General features: G+C 60.1%; 2 protein-coding genes across 3 annotated transcripts in view; both read left to right on the top strand.

Annotated features, from left to right (window-relative positions):
- Positions 1-1257: 1257 nt before the first annotated feature.
- PGC (progastricsin) lies at positions 1258-8995 on the top strand. The gene is made up of 9 exons (XM_062187495.1): positions 1258-1316; positions 3607-3757; positions 4020-4137; positions 4947-5065; positions 5440-5639; positions 6518-6637; positions 7171-7318; positions 8000-8098; positions 8843-8995. Exons 1-9 carry the CDS (start codon positions 1258-1260, stop codon positions 8993-8995), a joined length of 1167 nt encoding a protein of 388 aa, XP_062043479.1.
- Positions 8996-10519: 1524 nt separating this feature from the next.
- TFEB (transcription factor EB) overlaps positions 10520-25138 on the top strand; it is a 48244-nt gene continuing 33625 nt past the window's right edge. Inside the window, exon 1 of one of the 2 annotated variants that reach the window (XM_062186086.1) lies at positions 10520-10734. Coding sequence is in view for 1 of the 2 variants with exons in the window: in XM_062186084.1 (XP_062042068.1) it covers positions 22067-22092 (26 nt within the window). In the remaining variant the exon portion in view is untranslated. Of the gene's footprint in view, positions 10735-21941; positions 22093-25138 lie in introns of those variants that run through there. The other variant, XM_062186084.1, reaches the window with a different exon arrangement.

Here is a 25138-nt window from a genome sequence, read left to right as displayed (position 1 = left end):
GCCCTGGGTGTGGGGTACTGGGAGGCACAGAGGGTGCTGGCACGGGGATTTTTTCCACTTGCCTGAAATGGACAGCTCTCCTGGGCCAGGTGGGTGGGCAGAAGGCCAACTCCTGGTCACTTCAGGCAGGGGGAAGCTTGGAGCTGGGAATGGGGTGGGGGTGAGGGGGCTGGGGGAGGCGGGGGGATGTGGATGCGGGGGCAGAGAGGTGGCATGGACCAGGCCTAGGAGCCAGAAAAGGAGCAGCCCAGGGCTTGGGAGAGGGCGGTAGAAGGGGACGCGGGCATTTTAGGAGGAGGTGCAGGCAGGGCCACAGCGGGGTAGGGGACAAGAGCCGGTGATGGACAGTAGCAAGGGGCCGGCAGGTCCCTCCTCACCAGGCCTCCGCGTCAGCAGAGGAAGCCGGCGTGGCGGGCTTGTGAGTGGGTCCTGAGCACGTGCCAGGAGAGTCTCTCCCCATGCTGGCTGACCTGGGAGGCTTTTGAAGCTGCCCCCAACAGCTCTAACTTCAACCTCAGCACCAGCGCCAGTGCCAGCAACATGGTCATTGTTTCCATGGCAGCACACTCTCAGCTGGCACAACCATCATCCTAGTTGCTGACCCCAAGCCCACCCGCATACACTTAACTCCATTCTCCAAGAACTTAGGGATGCTGGGAACCAGGACTTGAGGCAGACATCCAAGTACATCAGCAGCAGATGATTCTCAGTGATTTTGTCCCCACCCCCAGGCAAGTAAGGCACAAGGCGGGGCTGCTCCCGGCATCTAGTGGGTGAGATGCCTGGGCCCTGGCCACATGTTCCAGGGTGCGCAGGACAGAACCAACCACACACAGGTGCCCGGCAGCTCTGTCTGCAGAGCCTTGGTCCCTCCCTCGGGCCGTACCATTCTCCAGCCCTCACCCCAGAGCGACCACATCACACCTGGGGTTCCCGGACAGGAGATAATCGCCACTCCACCTTGCGGCTACTTTGTTCTCGCTTATCGCTCACACCTCCTGGCCTTCAGCCTTGTATTAAAAAGTCAATAAGATGAATGGCCTGCTGCGGCCACATCCAGAGGAAAAGCACACAGGAACAAGTGATACATGGGGGCAGGGTACCTGCTGGAGGGGGGTCATGCTTGCACAGGGCAGGGGGGCAGGAACCGGGCCGGACCCCGGGGGTATAAGGGAGGAGGAGCGCTCAGGTCTCCACTCCACGGCCACTGCGGAACGGGGAGCAGCTTTTCTCTGCGGTCAGCTGTGAGGCAGCATCATGAAGTGGCTGCTGGTGGCCTTGGTCTGCCTCCATCTCTTGGAGGCAGCAGTGATCAAGTGAGTCTGGGGCCTGGCTGCTGGGGCAGGGCACCGGGGGAAATGCGGGGCTTGGCCAGGAGCAGCCCAGGCCGGGCAGCACGGCTAGGGGCCGCCCCGCTGTCTCTGCTCTGGGATTTCTGCCGGGGAAGGGAAGGTGCCCTTTGCTGGTGTTGGACAGAACGCGGAGGCGGGAGGAGATGCAGCCGCTACCTTCAGGAAAGTTCCCGGCAAAGGGAAAAACACATGGCAGGGTGCCCACGGAGCAGGCAGCCCCCGGATGGTGGGTGTGGCCCCTTTCCATGGACGAGAGACGATGATCTTCCTAAACATTTTCCTGAAGGCCCCCAGTTGACTGGCAGCTGCCAGACTCTTGCGAGCAGAAACAGCAGTACATGCCAATCTCCGAGCCCCGAGGTGTCGGGAGGGTAGCCTTGGTGGTGCAGGTGGGGCCCACGGGGGTCAGGGGGCACCCAGCCTGCCACACTGCAGCTCATCCGCCCTGCAGCCATGGGGTCCATACTCCCTAACCACAGGGTCTGCACCCACCCATTTAACCACCACAGTTAGAAAGCATTGGGAAAAAATTGCATCTGTACTGAGCATGTGCAGGCTTTGCCTTGCTATTATTCCCAAAACAATACAGGTGGCAATTATTTACCCAGCATTCACACTGTACTAGGGTTGACTTACTGATTTATTTGGGTGAAAGTCACAATGGGAGAGAGAGAAACAGTGACAGAAACAGAGAGATCTTCCATCCTTTGGTTCACTTCCCAAATGGCCACAGTGGTCTGGGAGCCAGGAGCCAGGAACTCCATCTGGGTCTCCCTCGTGGGTGGCAGGGGCCCACGCACTTGGGCCATCTTCCGCTGCCTTCCAGGATACAATAGCAGGGAGCTGGATCAGGAGCAGAGTAGCCAGGACTGAAAACAACTCTCCAAGGTGGGATGTGGTTATCACTAGCAGCCCGTGCCACAGTGTCCACCCTGTCTATGCCAGTTTATAGAAGGGCCTTGATTGCCGTGCCTACAGCAGTCCTGGGACCAATCTGTCCTACCCCTTGCAGATACCAAAGGGGTGTGATTGCTCAGGCAAACAGCTAGCTCCTATCAGAAACTTCACCAAGCAAATTTGGGAGGGGAGGCTGACGGCAGCAACTGTCAGTGTGGAGAGGCCGGCAGAGGACCCTGGAGAATGCAGGGTCCAGAAGCATGGGGAGAAAGCTAGTGAACGAAGCAGAAGAGGCAGGAATCCTGGCGTGTGCAGCTACTGGGTGGACCTGCAGACACTGCTAAGCTGTGGCAGCAAGCAGATCTGGGAGGAAGACCGTGCCTGTGGTCAGGGACTTGGGCAGAAGTCACCATTCCTAAGTTCCAACTCCTGAGCTTCCAGCCAACCTCCCTGAGGACCTGGAGTCCTGCAGAGAGCAGTGATGGGCCCCAGGCTGGGCAGTCAGAGCAGGAGCAGAACCAGGGCCCAGCGAGGGCCTGTGCTCCCCACCCCAGGCACTGTCAGCGTCTGGCCAGTGTCAGGTGCCTGGGGGCCGCTGTATTTAGGCACTGTCTTTGGTGAGTTTCCATCTTAGAAACTTTTTTTTAAATGCACTTGTCCTGAAAAGGGTGGCTCCTGAAGTCTTCCTCGACTTCCTGGGAAGGAATTCCTGGAATATTTGAGAGCAGAGGGTCACAAGGGAGGGGGGCACAGGGGAGACCCTTGCCTTGGGGGAGGGAATCCACAGGTGAGGTCAACTTGGAGCAAGTGGAGAGAAGAGCTTTGGAAGAAAGAGAAGGTGGGGTCTGTGTCGTTGCACAGTTAAGCTTCTGCCTGCGATGCCACAATCCCATATGAGTGCTGCTTCAAGTCCTGGCTGCTCCGCTTCTGATCCAGCTCCCTGTGAATGCTCCTGGGAAAGCAGCAGAACATGGCCCAAGTGCTTGGGTGACTATCACCCTATGGGACACCCAGATGAAGCTCCTCGCTCCTGGCTTCAGCCTGGCCGTTGCAGGAATTTGGGGAGTGAAACAGCAGATGAATGATCTCTGTCTCTCTCTCTCCTCTTTCTCTCTGTAACTCTCATCAGAGAGAGAGAAAGAGATAGAGAGAGAGAGAAGGAGGAGAAAGGAAAGAAACACTGAGATAGAGCCACACAGACACACACACACACACACGCATGCACGCAATAGCCACAGGACAGAGTCGCAGGGAGGCAGAGGCACACAGTGAAAGGTGAGGAGACAGAGAAGGAGGGAGAGGCAGAAAGAAGAGAGGAGGGAGGCGGGCCCTGCCCTGACCCGGAGCAATTCCGCAGAGTGCCGCTGAGGAAGTTCAAGTCCATCCGTGAGACCCTGAAGGAGAAAGGCTTACTGAAGGAGTTCTTGAAGACCCACAAGTATGACCCGGCTCTCAAGTACCGCTTCGGCGACTTCAGCGTGACCTACGAGCCCATGGACTACCTCGACGTGAGTCCTGCCCCGCCTGACGCCATCCTCGCTCTGCCCTCAAAGGCCGAGGCCAGGGTGCCCCCGGGACTCGTCCCTTCTCCTGGCAGACCTGCCAGCCCCACCTCACTGCCCGTGGGAGACTGTGACAAGCATGGGGGTGGGGAGCCCTGCTGTGACCATCCGGGTAGGTACGGAGGGGAGCCTTGGAGTAGGGCAGGGGCTGGTCAAGCCTGGGCCCTGGACTCCGCCAAAGCTAATGGCCTGTCCACGGCCCCCCCAGGCTGCCTACTTTGGCGAGATCAGCATCGGAACTCCACCCCAGAACTTCCTGGTCCTTTTTGACACCGGCTCCTCCAACCTGTGGGTGCCCTCTGTCTACTGCCAGAGCGAGGCCTGCAGTAAGTGCAGGGCGGGGCAGGGCTGAGCTGGGCACTGGCACATTCTGGGAGGGCCTGGGTTTGTGAGGGCTTGCTGGCGGGGCTCAGTCCTGGGGAGGGCGAGGAACTTGTGCTAGGGCCCACGGTCCACCCAAGCTGGGGGGCAGTGGCTGGCCTGCAGCCGGGTGGCCCCCTTGCGTACCCTGCAGACCAAGACTGTCCCTCCACTCAAGCCAGCCCACCTCCCCCCACTCCATTTCATTCCACCCACCCCATCATGTTCACTGCGGGCAGTCTCCACTCGGTTCCATCCCAGTGTATGCCGCGTCTCCAAAGCTCACACTCGTCATGTCCAAGGGACGTGGCCTGGCCTGCAGCAGTCTGGGAGATGGGTCACGTTCACTTTCCGAAGGTTGCCCTGGGCCCTTGGGGAACTTGGGGTTTGGGTCCTGATACTCCTGGTCCAAGGGGTCCCTGGCTGGCCCACCCTGTGCCAGCTCAGGATCCTGGGGTTGGGAGAATGTGGGTGTGCCCTGGAGGCCCCCCTAGTCCATCCTGTGATGAGGAATCACTTGGCACTGCCTGTGTGCTTTGCGCTCTGCCGGGGGACGGGGTACAGTGATGGGTTCCTCGCAACCCGGCCCATGGCGAGGCCAGAATCCTGGGAGCCCAAGATTCTGTCATCACAGGGGGCTTTGGGCCAAGGCCAGCCTGCCCCCAAGAGCCTTCCCACGCCTGCAGCCCCAGCTGGCCCCCCAGGGATGCGAGCACAGGCCCTGGTGGGCAGCCCTGCCCTCGCCAGCTGACTTCCACCCGGCCCTCCCCTGCAGCCACCCACAGCCGCTTCAACCCCAGCAAGTCCTCCACCTACTACACCTACGACCAGACCTTTTCCCTGGAGTACGGCAGCGGCAGCCTCACCGGCTTCTTCGGCTACGACACCTTCACTGTGAGTGGGCGGCTGCCACCCCCGGGTGGGGAGACAGGCGGAGCCCGGGAAACACAGCTGGAGAAGCGGACAGGGGGCTCACCCATTCACTCCTCCGACCCTCGCGAGGGCTGCCCTGCGCCAGGCTCTGGCGTCACCATGATGAGTGGGACAGCCACGGTCCTTTGGCCAGGGAGCTTACAGTGTGGGGCGTTCCGAGGACAGGGAGACGGGGACGGGGAGGAGACGATGGCTCTTGCAAGACCTGTCCAACGAAAGGGCAGGAGCCGAGGTGAGGGAGGGATGAAGGACACAGTGTGGTGGGTGGGGAGGGGGGTGTCACTGGGGGTGCAGCCAGACTTGTCACCTCCCCTCCTTTGTGACCCGCCCCCCAGATCCAGGACATCGAGGTCCCCAACCAGGAGTTCGGTCTGAGTGAGACGGAGCCCGGCACCAACTTCCTGTACGCGGAGTTTGACGGCATCCTGGGCCTGGCCTACCCCTCTCTGTCCGTGGGGGACGCCACCCCAGCTTTGCAGGGCATGCTGCAGGACGGCGCCATCAGCAGCAGCGTCTTCAGCTTCTACCTCAGCAGGTGAGCAGCTTCCCGCCACGGCCCCTGCAGCCTGGGACAACTGAGGCGATGGGGGTCTCCAGCTGGCCTCTGGCCCCAGATTCCCTCCTAGGCTCCCCCGTGCCCCTCCACCCCTCCCAGCCCTGTCCCCAGCCCACTCGCTCTTTTCTCTGCATTTCTCGGCCGGGAAGACTCTCTCCCCCTTCTGATTCTGCTTGGACCCTCAGCTCCTCTTAGATTTGCCTCTCCTGCCCGGGGCCCGAGCCAGCCCTCTTCCTTCTGACCCGATGGTTCCTATCTCGGTCCCTGCTGCGTTTCGTGCCCTTTGATCTGTTGTTCGGGCCTGGTCCTGTGGTCTTCTGCTGCGAGTCCTGGCAAGTGGTTATCCTTGCCAGCAAGCACAGCCAGTGTAGCCGCTCGGGGCCCCCGGGCCTGCCTTTTCTTCCCTGCCTTCCAAAGACAGAGCTATTTTTCGTGGCTTAATCCTCTGGATCTGAGGTTCGACACTGTCCTCTGTCATTGATGGCACTGATTTACTCTCTGCCTCTGTTTGCCGCTGCTTGGATGAACCCTGCAGGGGCTCGCCCCAGTGCTACACTCCAGCTCCGGGAGGGCCCCTGCCTCTCCCCTCCCAAGGCCGGCGCTCTCTCCCATCCCTGCATGAGGCCCCTGTACACCGCAAACAACAGAGGGGGAGCAGGGCTCCGTGGGGCAGCCTCTGTCGGGAGCCCGAGGGTCCAGGAATTCTGAGGTGTCCCAGCCAGGGTGCCCCAGGCTGAGGGAGGCACAGCCTGTCCTTGGGGAGCCCATTTCTGGAACCAGGGGAGAAGCTATGACCGTCTGGCAGGGACCTCCCCTTCCACGGCCCGCCCTGACTCCCCTTCCCCTGTCTCCTGCAGCCAGCAGGGCACTGACGGGGGCGCGCTGGTGCTCGGGGGTGTGGACAGCAGCCTGTACACAGGGGACATCTACTGGGCCCCTGTCACCCGGGAGCTCTACTGGCAGATTGGCATTGACGAGTAAGTCCGCGGTGACGGTGACATGCACTCTGGGGAGAGGGCTTTGGGGCAGCCCAGGTCACACGCACATCCAGGCACTGCCAGGGGCACAGCAGAGAACTGCCAGGCCTGCCCTGCAAAGCACCAGCTGCCCTCTGCAGGAGGGTCAAAGCCCATCTCGGCCTGGAGAAGAGGGCTGGGCTGGGGGCGGACCCCGGACATTAGAGACCGTGCAGTCTGACCCAAGGCTTATGGATTAGACCCTGGGGGAGATCAGTTAGCTCCAGGTCCTTACAATGAAGCAGTGACCTTGGCTTTCAGGGTTTCTAGAAGTTTCCTCGAAACTGTTTAGAAATAGGTCCCATCACCCCTCAGGTGACCTTGGTAGATTCTGGTGTGGTGTGACAGAGAGGAGCAGAGGGACTGACCCCCGTAGGGGCAAGTGCACCAGGATTCTGTGGTTGCAGGTGTCTGTCCCTCAGCATGGTAGGAAGCCCACCCTCTGCGGCCCTGAACTAGTGGGCACTGAGGCTGGGCATCTCCTCACCACACAGGTTCCTCATCAGTAGCGAGGCCTCCGGCTGGTGTTCCCAGGGCTGCCAGGCCATCGTGGACACGGGCACTTCTCTGCTCACCGTGCCTCAGGAGTACATGAGTGACCTGCTGGAGGCCACAGGGGCCCAGGAGAACGAGTATGGAGAGGTGCGCCTGGGGGCGGCTCCCCCTACCCCGCCCTGGGAAGGCCCTGCACAGCGGCTCACCACGAGAAAAGCCTTGTCCCCGGCCTCCGCGTCTCTGATTGCCCCAAAGCACTGGAGTGGGTGGGGGCTTGGGACAACTGGGGCTGGGGACAGACAGGAAGGGGACCGGAGCCAGGTTCAGTGGAGCCAGCTGCCTGTGCTGAGGGGCTGGGGGAGCTTGTAGAGAAGACTTCCTTCTGAGCTGTAGGCACTCAGGGTGCTGGCTCTGGGGTCAGCGCAGAGCTAAGAGGAGCGTGGGGTAAGCGAGTGAGTGACGAGAGCGCGCCCTGGCGTGCACAGCTCCCGCGCCTCCACGGGGCCCTGCTGCCCGGAGCCCCTCTCTGTCTGGAGCCCAGCAAAGGGTGTGCCCTTGAACCCATTTCTGTGGGGGACTGTGGGAGACGGATGCGCCACCACGTCTACAGATCTGTGTGCTTTCAAAGGACGCTGACATAGAGAGGGCAGTGTCCCGGACTCTCAGAGGGGAAATGTGTGTGGGGTGGGGGGATTGCACGTGTGTAAGGAGCCCTTCAGTCCAACAGCAGGCTGGGGACTCAGGCCTGAAAGCCGGGGGGCTGGAGAAGCCGGCTGAGTGGGACTGCTGCGTGGCAGATGGTCACCGGGCCCCTGCTCTTTCCTGCAGTTTCTCGTGGACTGTGACAGCATAGAGAGCCTGCCCACCTTCACCTTCATCATCAACGGCGTGGAGTTCCCTCTGCCCCCCTCCGCCTACATTCTCAACGTAAGTCTGGGCCCTGTGGGCTGAGCCACCATGACTGGGGGTGGCAGCCAGGGGTGGGGAGCCAGAGACCTTGACCTCCTTCCCGGGGGCCATTTCCTGACTCTGCAAAGCACCGATTGGTTCCCCACGCAGTGACTCTAAGCCCCGTTCCCTGGAACAAGGCTGTGAAACAGAAGTGTGGCATCTGTTACTTCTGTTCCTTGCGGGGAGGGACACTAGGCCTTTTGCCCGGCAAATGCCAGGGCCAACCCCAGCACCGGCCACTTCGTCTGTGTTCTCCCACCCAACCAACACAACATTCACCATGGGAGTGCCTCATTTCTGTTATACGAATGAGAACTTTGAGGTTCAGAGAGGCTAAGAACAGTCTCAAAGCCACATGGCTAGTCAGGGTGAAGCCATGGGTTGAATCCGAGTTGATCTGGTCCTAAGGCTTGACCACCAGGCTGACCTCTCAAAACTGGGGCAGGAGGAAAGCCTGGGGGGGAGGTGGTGGTGAGAGAAGCTTCCCATCGTGGGCAGAGGAGACATGGCAGAAGACCACAGGCGCCTGAATCCATCCACCCCAGAAAGCTCTCCCACCAGCCCCTGCCCTCGTGACCCAGTTAGCCCATGAGCCCTCTGGGGCACAGCCCTGGCCCACTCACGTCCGCCTCTGAGCCCTGGCCCCAGGCTCAGGGCTGAGCAGTGTGCCCAGGTCACATCTGTGCAAATGAATGAATTCTGCTTCTCTGTATTGAGCAGACTGACGGCCAATGCATGGTGGGAGTCGAGGCCACCTACGTGTCCTCCCAGGATGGCGAGCCCCTTTGGATCCTCGGGGATGTCTTCCTCCGGGCCTACTACTCCGTCTTCGACATGGCCAACAACAGGGTGGGCTTTGCCGCTCTTGCCTAGACTGGCAGCCCGGATAGCACACCCAGCTCCTCTTCCCTCGGCCGCGTGCGCTGTGGCGGGGTCTCCCTGTGTTTCCTCTGTGCATTGAGCCTTCCTCCTCTGGGCTCTGGACTTTCCCTAATAATAAACAGTTCTTCACGTTGGCCAGCCTGTCGTTTCTGGAGGGGAGTTGTGGCCCATAGATGTCCTGGTCTGCACCAGTGGCTAGGAGGGGTCACAGAACTTCTGCGAGAACTGGAGCTTGGTGGATGGCGGAGGTGAGGGCTGCATCTCCCAGAGCTTGGAGTTTGTTCGCAGCTTCCCTCTGGAGCGGGAAGGCAGTGGTCACGGCATGGGGGCCAGGTCCCTGGTAACTGGGGACACACCTGAAACGCTTGGTTTGCTAAACGGTCACCTGCATGACCCTGGGCACCCTGGGACCCACGTGCATGGCCACGGCTGTGTGACTAGAGGCCTCCCCGACCCGGGTTTAGGCATCCATCGCAGCCTCTGCAGACCATGTTTGGACTGGAAGCTTCTGAGGAGTGCTGGAGACCTCTGCACACTTGCAGCAGCCCTGAGGCCCTTGAAGGAGGGGGAGGGTGCTGCCACAAACCACCCCAGGAAGGCTTCCCCAGCTGGGGCTGGGGCTGGGGCCGGGGCCGGGGCGGGCTCCTGGGTTTTCACTCCAGTGCCTGTGTCCCCGTCCCAGGACTGGTATTTGAAGGAGAGCAGGCTGTCCACTCGGGTTACAGTGAAATCAAGGCCACTTGCTCTAACCCAGCCAGCAAGAGTTCTTGCTCCTCTGGCCTTCATCCCTCTCCTCCTCAGAGGTTGCATAGCAAATCTGGGGCACAAGGTGTGGGGAGGAGAGAGGGAGGGGGAAGGGGAGGAGGAGGAAGCAGAGAAAGATGGCTCTGGGCCATGAACTTCCAGTAGGGGAAGGTGACCCGGAGCAAATCAGAAAAGTCCTGGGGCAACAGGTGGCGGTGGCCAGCTGTGGCCCACGCCACAGTGGAGAACCCATGACAGGGGCAGCGGGGGTGGGCTCCTCCAGCAGCCCGACCCCCAGCCTTGCCTCTTAGGCTCAGGGGCAGGGATAAAAAGGCAAGATTCAGGTCTTGCGCCCCGCTCCAAACCAGGAAGGAAGAGAGTTTGCCACCGAGGAGTTTCTATAGCCGCGGTCCACCGTCAGGGGCCCTACATTTTCCCAGGAGTCCTGGAGAAACAGCCTGACGGGTTCAGACAGGCCACTGGAGGAAAGGCAGCGAGTCCTTTGTCGGAACGTCACTGACTGAAAGCAGAAAAGTTTGCAAAGGCACTAGAGTTCCAAACGACACCGCAAGCCCTTGCAGACCGAGACTGCAAATCCCGGCGTGCCCAGCGGGGCTGCGGCCAGGACTACGTTTCCCGGGGGGCCCCGCGGCAGGCCGGCGAGGGCGGGGCGGGGCGGGCCACGGGGGCGGGTGCTGCCCTCTGCCGGGCGCGGCGGGAAGTGGGCGCGGAGTGACAGCCGGAGCCCGGGCGCCGGGCGAGGGGCTCGGTGACAGCGGAGGCAGCCGCCGCGGGCGGGACGCAGGGAGCCGCGGCGGTGCCGACAGGAGCGAGGAGGGTGGACTGGGGGGCCTCCCTGGCGGCGCGGAGTCGGAGGAGCCCGGGAGTGGGCGGCGGGCGCAGCTCGCGGGCCGGGCACCCCAACTTGGGACAAGTTGCCGGAACCGCGGGGCTCGCGCGGCGGACGGACTGACCTTCAGAGCGAGGTGAGTGGGGCAGGGGGTGGGGGGACAAGGGGCACGCGGAGGGCGCGGAACCCCGATCCAGGCGCCGCGCCCCCCTCCCGCAGGATCCGGAGGCAGGTGGGAGGTGGGAGTGCGGGCTGGGGAGGGAGCGGGACAGTGCGCGCCGCCACCCCCCACCCCGGCCTGCGGCCCGCGCAGCCCCGGGCGCCCGGCGCGTGGACCGAGCGTCGCGGCCCGCCGCTCCGGGGGCCCCTCCGCCCCTCCTTCCGACCCGGGCCGGGGGCGGCTGCTCCGCGCCCTTATGTAACCTCGCGGGAGGGGCGGGCGGGCCTGGGCCATCCCCGCCGGGCGCGGGAATCCGGGCGGGGGACTGGCGGCGTGGGAGTGAACTTGCTAAAAGTTTGAGGGACACGCGGGCCCTGCGCCCACCCCTCCCCCGGACGCAGCCCGGCGGCGGGTGCGGGGGAGGGGTCCGAGGCTGGGAGGCGTGCGGGGGCCGAATCCGGCCCGGTCGGGCCCAGCCCCGATGGTGGGGGGGAGTGGGAGGACCGGGGCGGCGCCACGCCCCGGGGCCGGGCTGCTGGGGGGGCGGTGGACGTACCCGCCTCCACCTCGGCCTCCCGCAGCAGCCGCGACCCGGCCCCCGAAGGCCCAGGGCAGGGTCTCCCCCTCCCATTATTCCGTGACCCTCCGCGCGCCCAGCGCTTCGCGGAACCCTCGGCGGCAGCCGGCACCCAGCCTCCCTCTCGGTGCCCCGAACCCCGGAAAGCACGCCCCCTGCCCCCTGCCCGCTCGGATCCCCGGCCGCAGAGCCCGCACCCTTTCCCGGACACCCCCCCGTCCCAGCCATCTAGTCCTACGGGAGCGAGCTCCGACCGCGCGGGTCCCTCCCCTCGCTCCCTCCCGGCGCGGGGCCCCGGCTTCACGCACGGCTGCCCCGAGCGGCTCCGGGCTGCGCGAGCAGGTTCGCGCCGCAGCCGCCTGGCTCGCCCCGGCCCCGCGCGGGGAGGAAGGGAGGCCGCCCGGGCGGGGCCCGTCTGCGTCCGCACCCGCCCTCCCCGCGGCGCCCTGCCGCGACCCGCGTCGCTCCCGCCGGCCGGTCCCTCCGCTGTCGGGGCCGGGGACGGCGCAGCGCGGACAGCTTCTGCGCTGAACTTGGGCGCAGCTCTTGGGCTGAGCGCTCACTGGCTGGGGAAGTGTCGGTTAATTTCCACTGGCGTCCCTACCCCGAGCGAGAGGGTGCTTCTCGGAGCAGGGGAGGAGACAGCTCAGGTCCGTGGCCCGCCCTGGCCGAGATCCTGCTGGCCCAGACCCGGCGCTCTTGGGCATCGGGGGTTGGGGGGGGGTGGTGGTGGTGAGGTGGGGTCTGGTCTCTGGTTTCCTTCAGGGCGGCCAGATGCGGCTGCTCTCAGTCGGAACCCGCAAGGCCTGGCTGGTTCCTCGGCCTGTGCCCTCTGGGGTTGGCTCAAGCCCCGCCTCGGGTCGATGTTCTGCAGCGAGTGGCCAGCCGGGAGAGGCAGTGGGAGGGCACTACGCAGCTTGGTTAGTCTGATGGTGTGCTGGTCCCATGCCTCAGTTTCCCCAGCCCCCACCCCGGGGTGGGGGGGAACAGCAGCTGGAGGGGCGCTTTGTTTTTGCATGCCTCCTGGCTCCTGAGCTGGAGGGTGTGAGGTTGGCTGTGCGCTCAGCTCCTGCCCAGGGAGCCCGATGTGCTTACAGAGTGGGGGTGGGGTGGGCTCTGGGGTCTCATGGAAGGGGCAACAAGGAATGTGGCAGGTGAGGTCTCAGGTGGGCACTGAGTCCAAGGACAGCCGGCTGGGCTTTTGAGGGCTCACTGCCTGCTTCGTCAACAGCAGGGTCCCTCGACCGGCCAGGGCCCACTGCCAGCCACCTCTCCTCCCCCTTATTCCAGGAGCTGGGAAGTAGGTGGGAGGGGCTTCCCACCTTTCAGGCCTGGCTGCCCTCGGAGGGTCTGGCCCTGGCCCTGATCCCCCCCCCCCCAGGCTCTGTTTATGGCTGTAATTGCATCATTAGCCAGAGTTTATAGAGTTACTTAGCACCTGCCCCCACAGGGAGTGGCCCAGCCACCCCTGCTTTCTGTCTCTTCCTTTTCAAAGTCAGCTTCAGCAGCAGGGTTTCCCCAACTGCAGCTGGCATGAAAGCCAGGTTGGGCCTTTGTCCTGGGGCTGGAGGGCAGGCAGGCAGCGCTTGGGGCCCGGCTTGGGGCTGCCCTGGAGATGACCGTGGAAATTGAGTTGGCCTCCTCTGAACGGGAGGGAGTGAGTTCAGGGTTCCCGGAGCTGCCAGAAATGTCCACATCCCAGGATGCAGCGAGTGAGCAAGCACGCGCGTGCGTGTGTGTGTGTGTGTGTGTGTCTGCTCAGCTGGAAGGAGGGCAGTGAAAGCCCATGTGAGTGAGAGGGTGAGTACGCGTGCGGCTTGTGCGTGTGCTTGAGAGGCGATCGGGGGCCAGGTGGGCGTGCGTGGCTGCGTTGTGTGTAAGCGTGACTCTCAGAGCGCAGCATTGACTCTGTTCTATTAGGAGAATCTTCATCTCTTCATGGTAGTATAGTAAAACGTAGTTAGCAGCCATAGCTGCCAGCATTTGTGGTGTGGTTGCTCTTCAGAGTGTGGTAGGCCTTACCGTTTGCTAATGCAGAGAAGCTAAGCAAGTGGCTTAGAATCACACCGCCTGCAAGAGGCATGCCTTGCATACGGTGAGGCCCCACTGAGCCCAGACCACGTCCGGGATTCCCAGGAGTGGTGGGGAGACCTCCCTGTCTGGGACCTCCTGCTCTGCGCAGGGTGGGAACTGCTGAGGCCCCTGCTCTGGGCTACACCTGTCTCCCGCCTCTCTGCCAAGGTGCTGCTGTGGGTGACCGAGTCCTGATAGCACAGGGGAGGAGATGAGTTCAGACAAGACTTCCTGTGCCTCTTCGGAAACTCGGATGCCCTGGGAAGGGCAGGAAGCAGCCCTCAACTAGCAGCTGCCTGGGAGCCCAGCTTTGTGCCAGGGACTCCATGCCATGAACTCAGATGTGGAGAGGAGGCAGTGGGATGGGAGCGAGGGGCACAAGGGCATGGGCTGGGAATCGGAAGACCCCACTTTGCCTCTGACTTGCTGTGTGGCTGAGACAAGTCCCTGCTCTGCTCAGCTTCAGTTTCCCTAACCTGGGAACCTAGGTCATCTGTGGGGTCCCCCCCCCCCCGAGCAGGCCTGGTACCCATCTCTGCCGAGGGCACCAAAGCAGGGAAGGATGTGGGTTGCAGGGATGCTGGGACTTGAGCTTCAGCTAAGGGCTGGCCTTGCTGGAGCAACCTCAGGTGGGTTCTCAGGGCCACAGTGCTGTGTACTGGGTGATGGGGCACTGCATCAGCCAGTTGAGAGCCTGCGCTCTGGGGCCAGGCCATCTGGCTTGGAGTCCCCGCTCCTCCTGTGCGACCGGGGCCTCTTCCAAAAGGGTGTGTAAAATGTGTGTCATGAAAAAACGATGCATGGATTGCAAGATTTTTTGCACCAAAATAAAGTTTTTAGTTGTACCTCTGCAACCTTCTTGAAGCGCCGTTTGATGGCATGATGCATACCCAGCACTTAGAATGGTAAATAATTAACTTACAACTCATGTATCTTTCTTTTTAAAGATGTATTTATTTGAGAGGGAGAGAGAGGAAGAGAGATGGAGAGAGAGAGAGATATCTTCCATCTGCTGGTTAACTCTCCAAATGCCTGAGATGTAAAGGGCTGGGCCAAGTACCAGGAATCTGGTACTCCTTCTGGATCTCTCAGGAACCCTGATATGGGCTGTGGATTTCCCAAGCAGCAGAGGGAGAGAGGAGGAGAGATTTTCCATCCACTGGTTCACTTCCCAAATGCCCACAACAGCCAGGGCTGGGCCAGGTCAAAGCCGGGAGCCAGGGACCAGGAGCTCCATCTGCGTGTCCCATGTGTGTGGCCGAGGCCCAAGCACGTGAGCCGTCAGCCTCTGCCTCCCAGGATGCATTGGCAGGAAGCTGCATCCGAACTGGAGTAGCCAGGCTGGAATCAGTCACTCCAGTATGGGATGCAGGTGTCCAGGAGGTGGCTTAACCTGATGCACGACGCCCTCACCCCAAGCAGCGTCCTAAGTGCAGGCCAAACGCTCACTTCCATGTCTATCGTTCTCATTTCCAGGTGAGGCAGTAGAGACATAGGGAGCCCCAGGAAGGGAATGAAGTGTGTGGGTTTCCAACAGGCCTCCCCATGGCCTCCCCCGTGTGCCTAACATCCTCAAAAATCAAACCTCGCGTGAGGCTTTGCACACTCCCGGCCACAGTCTCTGCCATGCCTGTTGCACCCCACCAGCCTGGTCTCTTCATTTGCCAGGATTGCGTAGGGCACTTGGCAGTGCCTGAAGCATCTCTCCCACCCCTGCCTTGCCTGTTGGATCTCCTAGATTTGCCTTTGGCCTGGCCACATACCGCCCACTCCCAGCTATGACTCTCCTGTGGCCTCCTCCTGCGTGGCCCTCCCCTGCTCTGTACCCCTTGGCTGTGGTGTCACTGAGGACAGAGATAAAGTCCCAGGGATAGGGTAAGGTCTGAAGCTTATCGTGCCCACAGGAAATGCTCTGTGGGGCAGTGATGTCATCAGAGGGCAGAAGCACCAGGTGGGGTCGTCAGCAGCTTTCCTGGGGGCAGGCTGTCACGTTGGCTCTCCGCCTACCGCAGGGGTCCCCAACTACAGCACGAGGCCTTGGGGAATACTCCCGGGGTCCTGATAGAGTCTCCATCCAGACGCCAGTGTTGCCTCCCGCCAGCCCTTGTCGGTGCTGGTGCCTTTCCCCAGCATGCCCTCTACGGCCCCTCCCGGCGAGCAGTTCTCAGCCTCCCTCAAGGGCCCCATTTCCAGGAGGCCAGGGCACTGCTCCGGCTCCCTGCAGCCTGGACTGGGTGTTACAGCCACCTGGGGAGCTCTGAAAAAACACCGTTGTGTCAGCAATCTCTGGCTGAGACGCCTGGACATTGGCAGTAAAAGAAAAAAAAAAAAAAAAAAAAACCCTCCCGCTGATTCCAGCGCTTTTTCTCTCAGAGTTGGGCATGCATCAGAATTCCCGGGAGGAATTGTAAAAACTGGCCGCCTGGTCCCAGGCACGCGGGTGTACTCCGTGAGGTCTGGGATTTGAATTTCTGAGCTGTTCTTCCATGTCCTGAGAGCACGCTGGAGAACCACAGGGCATGGGGCTTCCTCTCCCCAGGCACGAGCTTTCTTTTTTAATTTCTTTAAAGATTTATTTATTTATTTATTTATTTGTATTTATATGTATCATTACAAAGAGAGATCTTCCATCCACTGGTTCACTTCCTCGCTGCAGCCACCAGGGCTGGGCTAGGCAAAAGCCTGGAGTTGTACCCACATGGGTGACAGGGGCCCAGGCACTTGGGCCATCCTCTGCTGCTTTTCCCAGGCCACTAGCAGGGAGCTGGATCAGAAGTGGAGTAGATGGGACATACACCAGCGCCCATATGGGATGCCGGCGTCACAGGCAGCAGCTTTACCTGCTACGCCACAGCGCTGGCCCCCACAGATAACTCCTGAGAGCATTTGTCATGCCCGCCCCCTGTCCGAGTCCTCTGCCCTCCTTCCCCCATTCTGCTCTCCGCTCCGGTTAACCTGCAGTTCAGCGCTCTAGTTCTTGGTCCCGTTCTTTGGGACAGGTGCTTAAGAGATCTGCACCTGTGGACAAAGGCATGGTGAGAGAGCAGAGTGGGCAGTGCTACTGGCATCCATCAGAGCACGGGGCAGGGCACTGCGGCAAAGATGCTGCGAGCCAAAGGGGCAGTGAGGGAAGAAGGGAGCAGGGGTCCGAAGTGACCCCTCACCACGCTTTACTCTCCTGCCCGCCCCCTGGAGGACGAGGTTCACTCACATGGTGTCTCTTGTGATCACACAGACACACAGATGCACATGGACACACACACACACACAGAGTGTCCCCTTCTCCTTTCCTGGCCCAAAGTGGAGGTGTTGGAGGCAGTGCTGTATCCATCATCTGCTAGGAGGAGGTCCTGAGCCTTGAGGGCAGCACAGGGTGAGGAGACCTTGGGGGATCATCCCTGGGGGATAGAGTTGACCTTGGACATGTTGGGGTGAAGGCTGGGAGGAGGTGAGGAGAGGGTTGAGGGGTGGGGCTGAGCTTGGAGTCAGCCAGCTGGTCAGCAGAGGACTGGAACTGCCCAGGCCCAGCACCCGGAAGACAACCTCGTGTATGGTGGATGCTCAGGAAACCTTAGTGGAATAAATGAGTGAACGTGCCTTGAGCCCCCGGCACGTGCACACAGGTGCTTTGCCCAGCCTCTACCCTGCAGGTGCTTCACCATCCAATACCCAGGGGCCTTGCCCAGAGCTTGGCAAGATCCTGAGCCCTGTGCCTCTACCCTGTCCCCTCCCCACCTCCCCAGCAATCCAGGACCTGCCCCTCCCCGTGGAGAGACGGCCAGCACCGCCCCCAGGCCCCGGTTCTTCCAGTGGGTCTGTGGGGTGGGGCTCAGGTTTGTTTGCTCCTGTTTGCCAAGGGAAGTCACAGCTTGTCCTCTGCCTTGTTTATGACTGCTTTGGGGACAGCACCTGTTCAGCCCCCTGCAGGCCCTGAAGGGTGTGGCATCGCCAGGAGGTGATACACTATACCTTAAATCCCGCACTGCCTCTCATCCACTCCTGGCTCCAGCAGGTGCGCCCTCAGCCGCTGGCACGGGTGGTGCTGGCTGGCTCAGGACTGACTGGAGTTGTGGAGCTGGGGCTTTGGGGGCCAGCTCGTGCCACCCCCCACAGTGTCCGGGAGACGACCTCCGGCCTCAGCGCCGTACCCACGCTTCTGGGCCAGGGCCGGAACAAGAACATGGCTCCTCCCTTGCCAGGGGAGCGGAGTGGCCGCCGAGGGCAGAGGAAGGCAGAGGAGTGACGGAAGATAACGTGCAGTGACAAATAACTCGCTGAGTGCGCAGGCGCACGGCGGGGCCTGGCCCTGGGCTCCTGCCGGCACCGGGAACCTTGGCTGAGTGTGGATAAGGCCCTCAGTCCCTCCCACCATCTGAGCCCCAGCTCTGTCCCTCCCTGGCTCCTCTCACCTGTAGGCCCAAGAGCCTTCCCTCGTGGGCAGAGTCCTTCCTTGGGAGTCGCTGGGCGGCGGAGTGGGCGGTGCCCTGGGAAGCCAGCGCCGCGCACCTTGGTGGGAAGCGGTGCTCTTTGGCTCTGCTTGTGGCTGAGCCCCAAGGCTTGGCCTGCTGCTCGGGACAGTGCGTTCGCGCCCGACAGTGCGTTCGCGCCCCTCGCCGCTAGAACCTTCCTTCTTTAGATCGCCCAGCTTCCCGCAGTCCTCTGACGCCCCCGTCTAGCTCCATGGCCCCTGGCACAGGGCCCCTGTTGAGTGCGTGTGGCTCCCGCTCTCTGATCTCCTTCTCCATCCTCCTTATTTCTCTCTCTGTTTCTCTCTTCTTGGTGTGCTTGGGGGATGACTGAGACCTGTCCCCAGTGCCTTCCCCAGAGGGGTTGGGAGGGATGGCCCAGGTGAGGGGGGAGGCAAGTGTGCAGGTGCCCAGCCTGACGCACCCTGGGACACGTTGGCCAGGAGGGGTAGTTGGGGCCCCTGGCAGGTGGGATACACAGGAGGCTGTGGTGGCTCCGGTGGGCTGAGGGGCAGCCAGTGGCCTGGGCCGGCGTGGGGAGAGGCGTCCCTCCATAGCCTGCGCCCAGCGTCACCAGATCCTCTAGACCTGGAACCGGCTACAGCTTCTCCTGCAGCTTTTCGGGTCTAATTATAGTGTCCTTTCAGAGTCGGGGGTGGGGAGAAGGTATCAGGACTTCCTTTTCTATTTATTTGTACCTCGTCTCTCCCCCTTGTTGTGAAGTATGGCGTGGTCGCTGAAACAGCATAAATACCCACATCCAATGTAGGAAAGGTCTTCAGAAAATGTATGCAAAATGCATGTCATAAAAAACTGCATGGGTTCCAAAATTTTCTACATCAACAAACTTACCTTTTAATTCCCTTTTCCATGAACTTTTTGGAGTACTCTCACAGTAAATATTTGTAAAATGAAGCCCATGGTAACCGCCACCCAGATGAAGAAGCAGAATGTAGGTTGTGCACCCAGATCAGCTGCGTCACCCCCTTGCAGTCTCCGCTGTCCTGGCCCTAGGCCAGCCCCGGGCTTCTCATCATGGGACTCCTGCGGCACCCCTAGCAAGGCAGGGCAGTCTGCCTTTGAACTGAATACACATGCAGAGACTCGAGTTATGCTCATGTCAGTGTCATATTTTTCCCATTGAACATTTTATGAGGGTACTTCAAAATGTTCATGGAAAATGGACCTGAAAGATAAGTTTAGGGGCTGGCGTTGGGCATAACGGTTAAAACACTGCACGGGGGCGCCGTGGCTCTCTTGGTTAATCCTCCGCCTGTGGCACTGGCATCCCATATGGGCGCCGGATTCCAGTCCCGGTTGCTCCTCTTCCAGTCCAGCTCTCTGCTGTGGCCCGGGAGTGCAGTGGAGGATGGCCCAAGTGCTTGGGCCCTGCACCTGCCTGGGAGACCAGGAGGAAGCACCTGGCTCCTGGCTTCGGATTGGCGCAGTGCCGGCCCTAGCGGCCATTTGGGGGGTGAACCAACGGAAGGAAGACCTTTCTCTCTGTCTCTCTCTCTCACTGTCTAACTCTGCCTGTCAAAAAAAGAAAAAAGAAAAAAAAAAGACACTTCATGGGCCACCCACATTCCATATTGGAGAGCCTGGGTTCAAGTCCCAATTTTGCTTCTGATTTCAACTTCCTGCTATTGCACACCATGGGAGGCAGCAGGTGATGGCCTAACTAGCTGGGTCCCTGCCACCCACATCAGGGAGACCTGGATTGAATTCCAGGCTCCTGGCTTCAGCCTAGCCCAGCCCCAGCTGTTCTGGGTATTTGGGGCATGAATCAGCAGATGGAAGATCTCTGTCTCCCTCTTTCCCTCTGTATCTTTCTGCCTTTCAAACAGATAAAAAAGAAAGAAATAATAAATATGAAAGAGATAAATTTATTTTGGTGCAAAAAAAAATTGTATTCCATGCAGACAAGAGATCTTACAAATTGTCATGAAAATCATGTATACTATGAAAAAAACTGTGCATAGATTTAAAAAAAAAGTTTTGCACCAAAATAAACAGATATTTTAATTCCATTTCCTGCCATCCCCCCCCCCGGTTTGTGACAGCCATCCGTCTTGAATGTAACGGTAGCATGTTCGTCATCAGTGTCACTCAGGGACATTGGAGTTGCTTTCCTCTCCTGGCTACAAACTCTGTTGTAAGAATATCCCTGTGCCTACTTCCTAGTGCGGTGCGCATTTCTCCCGAGTTTACAGAACCTGGAGTGGAACCGCCACAGAGTGGAACCGGAGCGCAGAGCACGCAATGCTTACCTCAACTTCGGTAAACATCGCGAGTGGCTGTGCCAGTGTCGTCCTCCGTAGTGACATACAGGTGCCTGTTGCCCCATATCCTTGCTGACACTTGGCGGTGTTGGACTGTCTATTTCAGCCACGCTGGTCGGTATGTATCTCATCACGGGTATAATGCACATTTTCATTCTTGTCTCTTTGCCGACGTGCGTAATACCATCATATGTTGGTATAGATGAGCCGTTTCTGAGGGTGCTCAAAATTTGGTACCGACAGCAGCATAGGCTCAAACTAGTTGGAAGATCATGCTCATGTTGAATGCCAGAGAGGGGGCAGGTGTGTAGCTTGCGGGCAGGGTGGGGTGGTACTTGGTCTTGGGAGGAGACCCAAGGGCAGGTCCTCCCAGAGGGTACTGAGCCAGCGAAGTCCCCAGCAGCCTGCAGTTCTCCCGCCCGCACGCCTGGCAGGGGAGGAAGGGCGACTCCAGGCTTGAGCCGTGGGTGGAAGCGCCCTTCAGCTGAGAGTTCTAGATTCTAGGGCAGTAGCTCTCAAGTGGGGCGACTTTGTGCCCCAGGGAGAAGCATCCTCAAGTGCACAGGAGACAGCCCCACAACAAAGACTGGCTCAGCCCCCAGGGTCGGTGGGTTGGGCAGAGCTCTGATCTAAGGAATAAGTCAGGAAACAGATCTGCCCTCCACTGGCTACCCAGCCTCCGGGGAGCGAGCTCAATGCTTTGAGCCCCACTCTTCTGATCTGAAAAGCAAGGGTGGCCAGGGTTGCTGCCCTTCCCCTTCAGGGGCCTGGGAAGCCGGTGGACGCACAGGCACTTGGGGAGCCATCCTTCCTCTGTGTTCCAGGGGAGGCGGGGCTTGTGGGCGCTGGCCCCTCCCCCTGTGCACTGAGCTGGAGGCTGGGCCCTGCCTGGTTCCTGCTGCTCCAGGGGCCCCGGGGGAACTGCCCGGGGCCCCAGCCTTTTGATGAGGGCTGCAGAAATGAGGGGCTCTCTGAGAACATTGGGGCCCAGGCCAAAAACCGTTTCTGACTTTGTCCTGAGCTGGACGAGAGTCCAAGGTTGTGGGGGCGATAAAAGGTGCTCGTCAGGCTCTTTATCTGAGGCCCCTTTGCAGGTGCAGGCCTGCAAGGGACAGGAGCCAGAGGTCATTGTTGGGGACTCTGGACATCCAGGCCAGCCCTCTCCTCACCCTTTATGTCCAGGGCCAAGGGTTGAGCCCGGGGCCTCTCTCACCTCCCTGCTGGGGACCTTCCTTGCCCAGCAAAGATGAGCATCCTTTTGCTGCCAGAGAGAAGCCGAAGTGAGCTGTGGGTGCAGACCCTGTGGCACCTGCTGTGGGAGAAGGCCCTGAAGTTGCCTGCGCAGCATGAACGGTCTCCCCGAGGTGGAAAGGGCGTGGCGGCCTGGCTCTCCCCGCCTCTCACGGGGTGACCTTAGGGCTTAGGGCAAGCCTGCAAACAGGGGGTCTGGAGGCCCTGGGAGGCACGAAGCTGAGGTGACAGGCATGTGGGGACTTGGGGGCTGCTCTGGGAGGAGGCATGGGTCCACCCTGGCCCTGCTGGCCCTCTGGGTCTCTCTGGCTGTGTTGGGTGAGGGGCTTCTGCTGGGAGAGGCTCAATCTGGGAGGTGAGATTGGAGCTGGGGCACTTGTGGGAGGCAGAGGGACCTCGGGGAGCACAGTTCCCTCTGCGCTGTGAGTAATCAGCCCCACATTTGCAGCTCCCTGGGGATTGCGTAACTTCCTCTCAGGGCGGCCAGAGGTACAGGGGGCTGGGTGAGAAACAGCACAGGGGAAAATGAGGAAACGGGCTGGCGCTAGGGCGGGGGTGCGGCCCTGGGCTCTGGCCCCTGGAGGAGCCGATCAGTTCAGGGGGCCTCCCTCCTGGGGGCTGCTGCTGTCAGGGATGAGGGGGCCCGCATAGGTGCGCCGATGTGTGTGCTGTCTTCCGGGATTGGGTGAGTGCACCAGCTTTGGGGTGTCTTCCAGGAGGGATAGTGGGTGCTCTGAGCAGGACCAGAGCTGGGGCTGGGGAAGGGGGAGGGGAAGCTGTGGTCCCTGTGAAGGGTCTGGGAGGAGCGTGGGACAGTGGGAAGTGTGGGAAACTAGGAGTTGGCCACACTCTCTGTCGGGGTTTCTGACGGGAAGGTCATGGGCGTGATGTGGTCATCATGGACAAATACCCACACACTCTGTCTTAAAGACTGAGAGCAGAACAGAGCCTGGCACCTGCTAAGTAAGCCCTCTGCACAGGTCACCATTTGACCCGTACATAGCGTATCTGTGTGCAGATGGCAGGAACCCGCCCGGAGCTCATGGCGATTGCTTTTGATGGTGGGGACTGAGTGGGAGCTGGGACTACTAATGAGAGCTCAAGTTACTTGGCTTCACTACATGGCAGGTGCAGCACCAGCTCCTGGGACCCTCACAGTTACACTATGGGGGGAGACTGTTAGCCCCATTTTACAGAGGGAGATGTGGAAGCACAGAAGGCTTGAGTGGCTCTACCCAGGACAGTGAGGAGTGGCGTGGGGGTGGGGCAGAGTGTTTCCCCAGCCCTCAGATGGACCCCCCCATACCCCTGCCATTCTTTGGGTTCAGTGGGAGGTAAGTGGCGGCAGGAGGAGGGAGTAGGGATGTGAAGGCAGCCTGGCAGCCCAGGGGCTCTGGCTCGGAACCCTTTCTTTGTTCCATCTCTAAACAAGTATCAACAGATATGAAGAGTGGATTTAATGTAGGGAGTGCCTTTTAAAAAATATTTAATTTATTTATTTGAAAGTTAGAGTTACACAGAGAGAGGAGGAGAGGCAGAGAGAGAGAGAGAGAGAGGTCGGTCTTCCATCGGATGGTTCACTCGCCAGTTGGCCGCAATGGCTGGAGCTGAGCTGATCCGAAGCCAGGAGCAAGGAGCTTCTTCCAGGTTTCTCATGTGGGTCCAGGGGCCCAAGGACCTGAGCCATCTTCTGCTGCTTTCCCAGGTCATAGCAGAGAGCTGATCGGAAGTGGAGCAGCTGGGACTCGAACCAGTGCCCACATGGGATGCCGGCACTGCAGGTGGCAGCTTTGTCCAATTCACCACAGCGTCAGCCCCTGCCTTTTTGTTTTAATGTTACTTATTTTAAATTATTTTCTTATTTGAATGGTGCAGAGAGAGAAGTAGAGAGAGAACAGTTCCATTCACTGATTCATTCCCCAAATGGTTACAACAGCCAGGGCTGCACCAGGGTGAAGCCAGGAGCCAAGAACTCCATCCAGGGCTCCCACATAGGAGGCAGAGACCCGAGCACTGCTGCCTCCCAGGGTGCACGTTAGCAGGAAGCTGGATTGGAAGTAAAGCTGGGACTTGAACCTAGGGATGCAGGTGTCCAAGGCGGCTTTCTACTCTTCCAACCAGTGCCCTCCTGGGAATGGTGTTTTGGGAGTTGGGAGTTGGGGAGGACCTTGTTGGAGGGTGGGCTCCCTGGCGCGTGTGGCTCTGGATGGCCCCCAGGCATGACAGACCAGACTGAGTTCTCCCCAGGCCATTTACTCCGCCACCTTGGGCCTCGGCGTCCTCACATTTGAAATGCCAGTTCTAATGGTTCCTTCCTGCACAGTGGTGGTGAGGATGAACTGAGAGCACGGTGCAGTGCGCGCCTGGCCTGGCCGACAGGTGCTTTGTCAGGCGCTGTCGTAGAGAGTGGGCAGGGAGCTGGACTCACAGGTTTCCTTGCAGGGATGTTTTTCGAACTGTGGATCCGAGCTCCACGTGGGACCTTAATCGGATCATCCAATCAATTTAGTGTGGATCTCCATGAACTTTTTTTTTCCAATGGAACAGAATAGAACAGTGCTGTTCTGTGTCTGTCTGTCTGTCTGTCTAGGGTCGAGTCAAATGTATCTTTCTGCGAGTCACGGTCAGGATGTGTGAGGCCCCTTCCTCAGCAATCTTTTCCCTCTGTGCAATGTTTACGGAGACCCGCCCCCAAGGACAAGACCCAGCCACTGCTGTAGGGGCCGGAGCGTCTGTCCTCGGTAAGCCCAGTGGGCTGGCTGGATACTCAGGGCCTGGTTCTTAGCAAGGTGGCTCCAGGTGTGTCTATCAGTGGAGCAGAGGGCACAGGTGGTCAGGGAGGGCTTCCTGGGGGTGCTGGCCTGTTGGCTGTGGTAGGGTAGGGTTGAGAAGGACTGGGGCCTGCATCTGTAGTGTCTTTGGGTGACCTCCTAGGAGCTGTCTGCACTTCTTCCTCCCTTCTGATGCTCCAGCTGGCTTGGGTGGCTGCCTAAGACCCTGCCCCAGGAGCCAGAATCCTTGCTACAACTTAGATCCCTGCCCGGCAGACTCTTGGTTTGCTCATTTGTAAAGTGGACCCACGAATCCCTGGGCAGCCAGCTTCTCGGGCAGTGTTGTCCATCTTGTGACCTAGAGTGGATAAATGGGCGGTGGAACGCGTGGAGAGCACTGGGCGGGTTATTACTGTCATCCATACGGCCAGGAGGACTGAGGGAGGTCATGAGGACATCAGCTGCCTGGCTGGAGAGCCCCCCACTGCCCCACCCCGTGACCTAGGATGGTGGGAGGAGTGGTGCGAGAGGCCTGTGACCCGTGGCAGGCTGGGGATGTCCCTAGCCCAGAGTGGAGGTGGCTTGGTGGGGACCTCAAAGGGTGGGTGAGAGCTGGGTTTGGCTTGGGTCCGGGAACCCCCAACCCTAGAGCACCCCCTACACTGAATACCCTGGGAACCTCAGCTTGGAGGGGCAGCACCCTAGGCCTGACTGGCAGGGGCCAATTTCCAGGAAGCTGTGGGTGGCTTCCTGCTCACTGAGCTCAGCGCCCAGACACTCGGGCGTGAGCTCCCAGGGTCCAGTGCAATGTGTGATGATGACAGCGCACATACATTGTTATTATTACCTCACTTTATTATTATTATTATTATTATCCTATTTTTTGTTATTTTCCCACTATTATCCCACTTTACAGATGGGAAAACTGAGGTGCAGGGAGGTTAAGCCTTTTATCCAATA

The sequence above is a fragment of the Lepus europaeus genome, chromosome 3 (genome assembly GCF_033115175.1).
Source record: "Lepus europaeus isolate LE1 chromosome 3, mLepTim1.pri, whole genome shotgun sequence".
Lineage (NCBI taxonomy): Eukaryota > Metazoa > Chordata > Mammalia > Lagomorpha > Leporidae > Lepus > Lepus europaeus.
This window is presented reverse-complemented; position numbering and strand designations above follow the sequence as displayed.